The 12,104-nt window shown below is 38.1% G+C and overlaps 1 protein-coding gene across 1 annotated transcript in view; it reads left to right on the top strand.

Annotated features, from left to right (window-relative positions):
• Positions 1–12,104, top strand: part of Ranbp9 (RAN binding protein 9) — an 81,854-nt gene that overhangs the window by 9,809 nt on the left and 59,941 nt on the right. The window contains exon 2 of the mRNA XM_048417438.3: positions 6,880–6,991. Within this exon, the coding sequence (XP_048273395.3) occupies positions 6,880–6,991 (112 nt within the window). The remainder of the gene's footprint in view (positions 1–6,879; positions 6,992–12,104) is intronic.

Genomic DNA, 12,104 nt, shown 5'->3' with positions numbered 1-12,104 from the left:
CCTTTCAGGGTCACATATCAGATGTCTTGCATATCAGATATTTGCATTATGATTCATAACAGTAGCATAATTGTAGTTAATGAAGTAACAATGAAAGTTAATTTTATGCTTGGGTGGTTCACCACAGCCTGAGAAACTGTGTTAAAAAGGGTTGCAACATTAGAAAGGTGGAGAACCACTGTGATAGGGTCTCATGTAGTAGCCCACGCTGGCCTTGAGCTCACTTTGTGTAGCTGAAAACAACTTTGAACTCCTGATTTTCTGTCTTTACCTTCTAAGTGCTGAGATTATAAATGTTTACCCCCACACCCACCATGATAAAATAATCTTAACTGGGTACCACATGTTTTAAATAACCTCAGGGAAGAGGGGAAAGTGACCTCGGTAACTTTGTAAACTAATGAAGACTAAGTAAAGGCAAAGTAAATTGTATACTGAACTCTAGCTGATAAAAGTCACATCCTGTGTGACTGTGGTCTAATTTTCTCATGCTAATTGTCATACTGTTATCTTCTCATGCTGCTGTACATGTGTGCTGGAAGTGAGATGCATGAGTCTGCACTCACAGAGGAAACCTTAGTGGCCTTACGTTGTTGCCGATGGTTTTGTGCACTGTACATACTTCTGTAGGAATCCTAGCTCTTTCTACTCAGGGCTTTTGCATATTGCTAAACTTCTAAAATTTATTAGTATATTGAAAAAAACTGTGCTGTAGACCAAGTGGTGTTTTTATTATGCTAGCACCATTCCCATATTTAAATGCAAGTGAGCCATTTTGTATTTAAGGAATGTATTTTGTTAGTAGAACAGTACTGGTTAGAATTTAGTATTCTGAGGTGGAATAGTTGTAAGTGCCAGAGTCTAGAATGTGGGTCCAGGAAGGAGTACTTTCAGTTGGAGTAGGAAGCCCATGATAATCACAGTTAAGTGCTAGTATGTTAGAATCATATAGGAGAGAGGCGTGTTATTGGGAGTGTGTGTAAAAAACGAGGTTAGACCAAGTCAGAGAAGTTAGCTGGTGTTTGAGGCAGAAAAGATAGAGCTCATATCTAAGGAGTGAGGAAGAACTGAGCAGCCTAAGAGAAGACAAACTTTCCCTTTCAGTTAGTGCCCAGATAAACTAGCTGTGTGACTATAACAGAGCTAACAAGACTGGGCAGTAAAAGAGGTGATGATGCATCCGAATGACAAGTCTAACAAGGTTTGTAGCAAATGTGTCTTCTAGGCTAATGGAGGAGGCTTTGCAGGGAGTTTTTCAGTAGTATCTCTTAAGGGACCTACTATTTCCAGAAAGGTATTAGTTGGCTGGCTGCTCATTGGAGAGTAGATGAGTGTGGTGTGGCTTTATTCAACATTCCATTTCAGTTAAATGGAATCATCAGATTGTTAGAATACAATCTAACAAGAGCTAATCTTGCTGACTTTAAAACTTATAAGTAATATATTAATTTTCTTCTAGAGCTATAAATGTCTCGTTAGCATTGAGGATTTTGAATTTACAAAGATTTAAATTTAGCAGGGTATATTGACATATGCCTTTAATCCCAGCACTTGAGGCAGAGGCAGGCGGATCTCTGAGTTTGTGTCTACATAGTGAGGCCCAAGACAGATAGCCGGAGCTACATAGAACCTGTCACACATGTGCATGCACGCGCGCGCGCGCGCGCACACACACACACACACACACACACACACACACAAAACCCCCAAAACAACAACCCAGTTTTAAAGTTTGGGGGATCAGCACAAAGGCTCAGTAGATAAAAGCACTAGTCAAGAAACCTGAAGACCTGAGTGTGATTGTAACTGGAGGTTTCTCTCCCGCCCACCAGTTCCTGAATAACCACTCTGAGGCTTAATATTAATTACAAACTGTTTGACCTATTAGCTCAAGCTTATTATTAACTAGCTCTTTCGACTTAACCCATTACTATTATTCCATATTTTACCAAGAGACTTGTGACTTGTTGCCTCAAATCTTGCTTCTCCGATGGCTGTGTCTCTCTTACTTTGCCTTCTTTTTCCCTTTATCTTTGCTTGGATTTCCTGCCTAGCTGTAGTCTCTCCCTTGCCTCAAGCTAAAGCAGGTTCTTTATTAATGGTAATAAAGCATAATCATAGCATACAAAGGGGCATTCTACATAACGTGATTCCTGGAACCTACTCAAAAGTGGAAGGAAAGAACATACTCAGCAAAGTTGTTCTCTGATCCTCCGTAGGTGCCCTGTGACTCTTCTGTACCCATATACGTGACATGCCGGTCCCTAAACATTTTTTAAGAAGATTGAAAGAAATCTTTTAAAGTGAGACTCATAAATCTGTACTCTTAGAAAGAATGAGGGATGCCTGTGGTCCTCATCTCGATCTCATCCCCCAGCAGGGATTGAATTTAGGACCTTCTTGCATATGTTAGGCAGGCACTCTGCCACTGTCTCCCCAGCCTCCTTTTACATTTTGTTTTGAGCTAGGATCTCACCAGGTAGATCAGGTTGACCTGGAATTCATTTTCTAGTCTGAGTAGGCACTGAATGAAAATCTTCCTGCTTCAGTGGAATGATAAACTTGTACTACTGGGCTTGGCTCCACCCACCCCCTCTTTTCTTTCTTAAAGCTATAGACTTTGAAATAATAATCTTACATTTGATGAACATAGCTAGAGGTAAGCCCTATGCATATGATATTACCAACCTTGTCTAAGAGATGGTACTTTTTTTAAAAAAAATTATTTATGCTTTCTTTGTTTATCTCTTTATTTTCTGCGCTGGGAATTGATCCTAGGCCTTGAGTATGCTAGGCATGTGCTCTATAAACTGAGACACCCCAATACCTCCTGCATTTTATTTGTTTTAGTGGAACTGGGGATTGCCTAGGGCAGTGGCTTTCAACTACTTTTTGATTGAACCTTTCACAGGACTTGCACATCAGATAGCCTGTGTATCAGATATTTACATTATGATTCATAAATGTAGCCAAATTATAGTTATGAAGTAACAATGAAATAGTTTTGTGATTGTGGATCACCCCAACATGAGGAACTGTATTAAAGGGTCACAGCATTAGAAAGGTTGAGAACCACTGGCCTAGACAAATGCTCCTCACTGAACTATACTCCCAACCCCCTGTAACTTTTAAATTTAATAGTGAAACAAATGCTTTTAATTTTCACATTTACAGAACTTTTCTATAGTGTTTTGGAAAAGCATAATAAACAAAGGCTATTTAAAGATTTAAGATTGTGAAGAACTTATGGATATTTTAAATAATGAGAACATATATGACATTTTAATCTGCATGGATTTAATATAAATCTAACAATTTGGAACAAATATCTCAATAAAAGTTTAATTTTAAAAAAAGATGTTAGAAAATACCTGTTACAAATGTTGAATGAGAAACTTACATACAAACGCTCCTATCACTGCTGGAAGTTGTGTGCCTTTCAGTATTGGTTCTCATTTTAGTCTGCCTTGATGTAGGAAGAATAGATAAGGATAAATGTGGAGTGATTCCCAGAATTCTCGGTGTCCTTAAATCTTTCATGTGGGGTCAGAGCTCTTGCTGGATTAAATTCAAGCTCCTTGAATTTAAATTGCAGCACATATCCTGACTTGGAATTCTCAGTAACCAGCAGGGTTCTAAAATGGACATGGTTTATTTCACTTTGTGTCCTTAGTTGTGAAATGAGACTACCTAGTATTTCCTTCTTTGGATTATTTTGAATATTGAATGAATTACTAAAAACAATTCACTCAAAACAGTGCTTTTCCTATAGTACTGAATTATTTCTTAAATCTTGAAATTACTCCTAGAAGCTGTGGCTACCACCAGAAATTTTATTCATTGTTAGTATAAACTTTTTGGTAAATTAAAATAAGCTTAAGTCTAATGGGAGCTCACCAAATCCAGCTGGACCTGGTCTGAATGAGCATGTGATCAAACCGGACTCTCTGATTGTGGCTGCCAGTGGATGCTGACTGAGAAGCCATTGATAAAGGCACTGGGACTTGTTTTTACGGCATGTTCTGGCTTTTGGGGACCCTAGTCTATATGCATGCACAGCTCCCTAGGCCTGAATTTAGTGGGGAGGGCCTTGGACTTCTCACAGGGCAGGGTTCCCTGCCCTCTCTCAAGCAGGGTGGGAGAGGGAGGAGGGGGTATGAGGGAACGGGAGGGGATTGGGAGGAGGGAAGGAAGTGTAAATAATTGAATGGAAAAATAAAAAAAAAAAGCTTAAGTCACTGCCAAAATTTACTATTTATTTAAAAAACCCGATAATTTGATAATTGATAATAATTCCAGTCAGAGTCTTCATACTCACACTAACCCCCCTCTTTGTCCAACTAATCTCTCTTGTCACCACCATGCATGCATGTGCTTGTGTGTGTGTGTGTGTGTGTGTGTGTATTTAACACAGTGAGTTTCATTAAACTTGTTACAGAGCTTGGATGATAGGTTATTTACAGGAACAAGAACAACTTCTTAGTAGCTACACCCCTGAAGAAAGTGTCTCTCTCTCACCTAATAACCTGTAGGTCCTTCACAGTGTTGACAGATCCAAGCTTGTGCAGATAATCTTGTCAGCTGAGAATGCAAGCGTTGTCTGTGCCATGCTTGGAAGACAGCATTCCCCAACACTCCACTCCATCCTCTGGCTCTGAACATTTTCTCCATATCTCTTTTGTGATGTCCCCTGAGTCTTGGAGAGGGTACTGCAGATGCTCACTTAGGATTGAGTATTCTGTGGTCACTTATTCTCCACACTTGGACCAGTAACTGCCACCCACTGTGGAAAGAAGCTGTTTGACCAAAGCTGACAGCAGCACTAGTTTATGGGCTAGACATAAACGTTTAGAAGTCAGGCACATCATGGTCCATTTAGCAAAACAATAGTAGTAGCTTCTTTACTAAAGCCTGTGACCTCAGCTATGGGCTTTCGGTCAGGTTTATAGAACTAGATGTGAACTGACCCCGAATTGAAGCAAAAAGTGGTTGATCATGCCTCTAGTATTTATTGTGCCAGTAGGCATAACTTTACTGGTAGGTCAGTAGTGTATAGCATATAGTGTCCACAGTTGAATAAGACTGCTGATGACTTCTCCAGCAGCCCATGTAACATCTTTTGGCACTATTTAACATTAGTTATCAGGGAGGAAGTTAGCTCAGCTTGGTTATTTATGTACTGTAACTAAAGCTTGTCTTTGGCAATAGGATCTTAGCCATCTAGTTCTGGTGGGCAACTAAAAGCAAGGGCAAATAGCCTGTATTGTTATAGGGGCTATATAGACCTCCCTGGCCAACAGCTAACTCACAGAAAAAAGGCTTAACTATGACTGTCTAATTTTTAAATATGCATTCAGTTCGCATGACTTTTGTATTATCAGGTAACCTGATTATTTAAATAAATTTTACTGAGAAGCTAGTTAGTTCACTGTTACCACAATTCAATAAATGTCTGTATATTAAGTAGTTACATAATGGGGCTGGAGAGATAGCTCAGTTGGTAAAGTGCATACTACACAAGCATGAGGTCTTGAGTTTGATCCTCAGGACCCACATTTACAAAAGCCAACTGTGTAGATGGTGGCATACACTTGTAATCTCAGCCCCAGGATTGCAGAGATTGGCATATCCCTGACCTATCAGCGTATCCTACGCTGTTGAATTCTAGGCTACTGAGACTCTTTCTCAGCAAGGTTGGTAGCACCTTTGGAACAATACCTGAGGTGATCTCTGGCTTCTATGAGATCACATGTCTCACACATGGACACCATCAACATACATAATCTTGTGACTGTTTCTCATATTTTGCACTTTTTTTCTTGCTACTCAGCGTACAGATGTTAAAATCGTTGGGCTGTGGAGGAAGAGGCTGCATTTTGATGCTTCCATTTTTGTCTTTCTAGCTAACTTGTTAGCTCTCTGTGGTCATGGGGCTGAGTCTGTTGCCGTTATCAGAAGTTTCATGGTGGTCTGGTGAAATAAGTGCAAGTCTGATAAGCTGGGTTCAGTCCTTAGGACTCACAGTGGAAGGAGAGAACTGACTCCCGAGTGTTGTGCACATACATACTCACTTCCCTCTTAATGTCTATCATACAAGCTCACAGTAATAAGAAAATTTGTTTTCATGATAATAGAAAGGAAAAGGAGAGGCCCAGCTTTAATCCCTGCTGCCACCACCACTGCCACCACCAGGGGAAGAAAGGAGTCCATTCAATTCATTCTTTTGGGCCAGTGAACATGTACTAGGTTGGCATTGCAATTGTCAATGTAACTTTTTAAATAAGGTGTATGTTAGTAATTTGGTAAACTGAATGCTGAGATACATACCTCATTTGTGTATATTGAATGTCATATGATAAGAGTTTTTTACTTGAAAGTAGTGTTTCATTGTCGAGCAACCATGGTGACTTTGAGATGGAAAACTCCACTGTCTGTGAAGGATGGTAAATGACAGTTTTGCACTGAGTGACATGTACCTACCTAGAACACTTGAATAGTGATCGAGACCGTTTCTCAAACAGTCCTTCTGAGGGTGGAGGAGGTTTGACTCACATTCTGAGATTTCTGATGGATGGACCATTGCCAGCTTCTGTCTGTTTTCTTGTTGTTTTTTATTTTTGTTTTTTAGTTAGGTGTATATGTCTGTATGTAGGTGTCTGCATGTGTTCAGACTCTGAACTCTTCAACTAGTGATAGTATGAAGAGGTCTTTGGCTGGCTTCTGCTGTTTTGCATATTGGATTCATTGTAATGATAAATGTTTCATTACCTCTTCAGTTACTTGAAATTAAGTTTCGTTCAAGTGCCTTGTTTTCTTGAATTGTTTAAGATTTTCACATGGAAATCTTATTTCCGACTTTCCATCTTATTTCCCATGCAGGTCATGGTAAAACCCCCAAAGATGCAGCATCTGTTCGAGCCACGCATCCAATACCAGCAGCCTGTGGGATTTATTATTTTGAAGTAAAAATTGTCAGTAAAGGAAGAGATGGGTAAGTGTAAATTTTGGTGGGCATGACAATTTTTCATGGATACTTACATTTGAAATGATTCATAAATGTTTATGATATAATTGGAAAGTTGTAATCTTAAATCTTGGTTTTGGAAGAATAGACTCTAAATATTACAGTATAGCAGATTGGTTCTGGTTCTGGTTAAGTCCTAGTTGAACTAAAGCTTGAGTTCATGCTTTTTATCAGTCTTTTCTGGCAGGTTCATTATGAAAACTAAGAGTTGAGGTTTAAACTATAGAGTGACTCATTTTTCTGAGTTCTGCCAAGAGGCTAGATCTAACTAACTCATGGTGAACAAAAACAAAGCCAGTAAGCAACTTGCAGGTATTGTAAAGGGTGTGGTGTTTAGAGTTTTAGGTGATACTTGGAAGATTGATGTTTGTGTTGTGTGTTCTTGATTAGAAAGCTTCCTAGGAGGTTAGTTTAATATGTGGTATGGAAGCTTCAGAGTGAAAATGCTGGTTGATTATGGAACCAGCTTTTGTTTATAGTTTTTAGTCTTAGTATTGATGTGTGTGATATGTGTGTACATCTGAACTACTTATGGGACTGTTAAAATATAGTTTGGACCTTAACTGAAATATTATTAGAATTCGCAGAAGTAGAGCTTTTGTAAAGATGTTTTACATTTTGTAAAGGCATTTTGAGAAAAGTCCAGGGGGAATTTTGGTACATATTCTTCTTGGTTCTCTCAAGTCATACTATTTTCTGATACTTCAGTGGAATATTAGAGAGTCCTTTAAGCAATCATAGAGTCATTCATCCAGCTATCAAGATATTGGGCTCTTCCAGTAAGTAAGTTGACCTGTATTTGAATTCCTCTTGTTGGTTTACCTGTGCTTGATTAAAAAGGTGTCTAATACATTATTCTTCACTTTGCTGAATGTGCTCAGTGCCAGCAGTACTGAAAGTAGACAGGGAAAGCTTGAGCTTTAGTGTCCTGTTTTGCCACCTGATCACACAGAACGTAAAACTAGAAATTCCCAAGAGAAAGCTTCTGAGAGAGACATTGGCCTAACTCTGTAGTTGTATGTTTGCCTTACTCAGCTACATAATGCTGGCATTGTCATGATGACTCCCAGGTTTCTCTAGCTTTCATTCTGTGTAGTCCATCCGTAAATGACCTTGACCTTATATTTTCTTGGCTACAAGTACCTGGAACCTTAAATCTAATGCTGTGTTTCATTTATTCTCCTAAGCTCCACTCAGATAGATATATCTACTGAATTGCTCCGCAGTCATTAAATTTAGCCTCTTTGAAATGCTTTTCTCAAAACCAGTTGGGTCAGTGTTTTCACTGTTGGTGTAAACTTGAGGATTTCCAATCTCTTATCTTTTTCTTGTCTCCGCTGCATCTTCTGTAGTTGGATGGGTCTTGACAGTTTAGCTCTGGAGTTCCCCCAGGTGGTTGGTAATTGCCTTCCAGGTACTCCATGTTTGTAGTTGTTACCAGTGTCTTAAACCTGACTTGATTCTGTCTCTTCCTTAAGAAGCTAAAATGGGAAACTTTTTACCAGAGTTTATGATGTGATTGGATCCTGTGTAATTTTTTATTCTTACCTGTTTGTAACCAGGAGTCCTCACCCTTCTTTTCCTTTTGTTTAAGATTGTATATGTTTTGCATGTAGTAAATTTGGTCCCTTTTGATGTAGAGTTCTGTGAGCTTTTGCAAATATGTTCACTCATAAACACTATAACAAGTGTGTAGATTAGTTCCCTCACTCTCTGTCCCTTGGTAGATGACCCTTTCCCATCTCCAACCTGGCAAGCACTGATGGGGTTTCTGCCTATCCTTTGCCATTTCTAAAATGGCATATAGATGAAATCATAATATTAAACCTTCTAAGTTTGCCTGTATTTGCTCTTCATAACTCTTAATGAATTCGAGATCCATCCTTGCTGCTGTATATTTTGAAGAACAGTCCTTATTGCTGAGGGTGTGGAAGATTAAACCAGTACGCTAGCCCAGTCCTCAACTGAAGGGTAGGTTTTCACAATAATAAATATAACCGTTTTCAATATTTTTTATATGTACAAGTTTTTCTGTAAATGCAACTTTTCATTTCACTTGGATAAGTATCCAGGAACAAGATTGCCAAAATGTATTTAAAACCTATTTTTAGCCCTATAAGGAACTGTGAGATAATTTTTGCAAAGAAGCAGGCCTAATTTGCATTTCCACCAACAGTGTATGAGTATTCCTCCTGATCTGCCTCAGTGGCATATTTTGTTGTGTTGTCAGAGCTTTAATTTTTTTTTTGGCTATTTTTCCACCTCTTTAAAAATTATCTTGGTAAAGTATACAAACCACTGTGACACTTTCTTACACAAATACCTGCCATAATTACTTTGTCCTTGTTTTCAATGTTCTCATGGTTTTCACTGTTGTAATGGTATCTCTTTTTCCAAATGGCTGCTTCTTAATTCTCATCTGCTCTTCATCTATAAAGCACTTTCTTGACTCTTTCTGCACATGTAAGCTTAGGTTTTTTAGTTCTTCATATCTGCCCTTTTCTCCCCCCCCCCCCACTTAGCTTCCTGTTCTCTCTTCGTATTTGCCATTTCAACAAATCAGTTTTTAAGGTCTAACTTTGGGGTATCTTTTCTGTATGTGTGACTGCCTTTATCCCAGAATAATATTGTGTCCCCTTTACCTTTTGATCAGGCTAATGATGGAACATACACTCTTTTAATTGTCTGTGTACTACTGATTTAAGTGTAGGAATATTTCAAATCTTGAATTTAGATGAGTAATTAGTTTTTGTCTTTACTTCTGCCATTCTAAAATGGCATATAAATACTACTTAAGTAGTCTTTTAAGTGTGGCATCTTCAGCTTAACATAGTGCATTTGAGATGTAGTTCTGCTGCAGCATATATTGAGATGATGGCATGGATGCGCAAACTGGTTCACTTATTCGCTCCCCAGTTTCCTTGGAGAGAGGAGTGTCCATCTGTTTATTTCATTTTAAGTAAAATTTTCTTTAGACCATGTTTAAGAATAGAACAGGTAAAATTATTTGTATCTAGTATCTTAGCTTTTTAGAAAAATTGTCATTGATGAGTTTACTCATGAAATGGCAGGAGTTTAGTATGATTGTGTCTTTGGACAGTGAAAGCTAACAGGCGAGTATGGTGTTAAAGTGTCGAGTGTGTGGAAATGCTGTGCGGATTCTGCCCTGTGCATTGTTTTTAGGTCTGGTGAGGAGAATTAGGAGCATGATTATGATGGGGACTTTTTTCTTCTGCCTAGAAAATAAGGCTTGAAGGAAATTTGTTTTACTGTATGAAAGAATATAGTTTATTTTCTGAGTTAGCTTTTTATTTAAATTGAGTATAATTTTATGTGTAGTCATAAAAATAAGTTTATAAGGGTAAATTATCTGACCAGTAACCTGTCAATTTATTAATTTAAAAATAAAATCTGAACACATTTCATAACAAAAAATTAAATTGTGTTATGTTCATGACCATATTTTTAGGAGACATATTAAGGGTATATCTTCACTTTATGTTTTTAATATTGATCAAAGGCTGGTAAGAAATTTTTAAAAATTATTTTCTTTATGAATGTACTTTCAGCTTAGGAGTTTCATTCAAGTTTTTAAATTACACATGCCAATAGACATAGAGGTAGTAGAGAAAGTTAATTCAAACTGTGAGAGATAATATTTTATTTGAGAACTTTCAATTATAATTTATTATGCGTATGATATTTTTAACTCTTCAAACAAAATATTCATACCACTGTGTGACAGTGATTCTGGAAGAATTGGCAAGTGCTTCAGTCTGTATTATATTCCTCAGTTTTCCTACTGGTAATAGTATGCTCTCAGAGCGTTCCTTTTATGCTTGTTAACTTTATAAGCTATTTTTTATGAAGAATAGAAAGAAAGTTTCCTATCTAGCCTTGAGACTATCCAAAAACCAGAAGGACTGGGACTGAAGAGATGGCTCAGCAGGGAAGAGGATGTACTACCCTTGCAGAGGACCCCATCTCAGTCACAGCACCTGTGTCAGACACTCACAGCTGCCTTCTAACTCCAGTTCCATGGGTTTTAGCACCTTCTTCTGGCCTCCTTGGGCATTGACTCAAGTGCACAAACCCACATTTAGACACATTTACATTTACACTGATTAAAAAAAAAACAAAACTAGAAGGGTATCTCCTAGTTTCATTTGGTTTTATCAACAACTGAATGCTTACAGAGGAAGGTGTAAGCAAAGAGAAAGTAAATGTAAGCAAGCAATATGGCTGTCAGCTTAACCGATGTCTGTTGGATACATTGCATGGTTAGAAGTTCAGTGAGCCTTTGCAATATTACTTTATTCATGGTTGTCTAGGGGACTTTCTGACATGTAGTAGAAAACTTAAGGAAACATATCCAGGCTGGTATTTAGAAAGTACAGTGGGATAGGGCAGAGAGCAGTCATTATGCAAAAAAAAAAAAAAGCCTCTAGATTAAGACAGTCTGTATTGAATAAAGATTGAGATCGTATATGGGGGAACTGAGGAGTAATTCTGGCTCAAGGAAACACATGTATTAAGGAAGTAGTATATGCTAGCCCTTTAATATAATTAAGAAATTGAGAGGCATTGCTGTAGAAAAACATTCCATAAGGTGGTAAATGACTAAGGTCGTAATGGGTAGAGTATGAATTTGTGTGGTCTTTGGCAGAGGCATTATGGCTCTCATACTCTGCTGGGATTTAGGGGGTTGTAATGGAAACAGACAGAAAAAAGAATGGACTTAAATATGAGAGAGCCTTGATGGCAGTTCTAAACTTTATAGTAATAGCAGATCGTCTTTGTTTTTAATAGGAAAGTGAGAGAATATCCATATTCAGCAACACCAGCTGGGAACTGGGAATGAGTACTATGTGTAATGGTAGTTTGCAGGGTACCTAGAAAGAATATGGCCAAGGAGTAGATTACAGTAGGGGATGATAAGAGAAGAAGAGGTTTATGTGTCGATTACCTAATATGTACTACAAACTGGGGTAATGTAGCAGCAGACTGCTTGTTCGTCCTGGCTGCCCAGAACCGAAATAATCATACAGAAACTATATTAATTAAATCACTGCTTGGCCCA

The sequence above is a fragment of the Myodes glareolus genome, chromosome 14, assembly GCF_982192425.1.
Source record: "Myodes glareolus chromosome 14, mMyoGla1.1, whole genome shotgun sequence".
Lineage (NCBI taxonomy): Eukaryota > Metazoa > Chordata > Mammalia > Rodentia > Cricetidae > Myodes > Myodes glareolus.
This window is presented reverse-complemented; position numbering and strand designations above follow the sequence as displayed.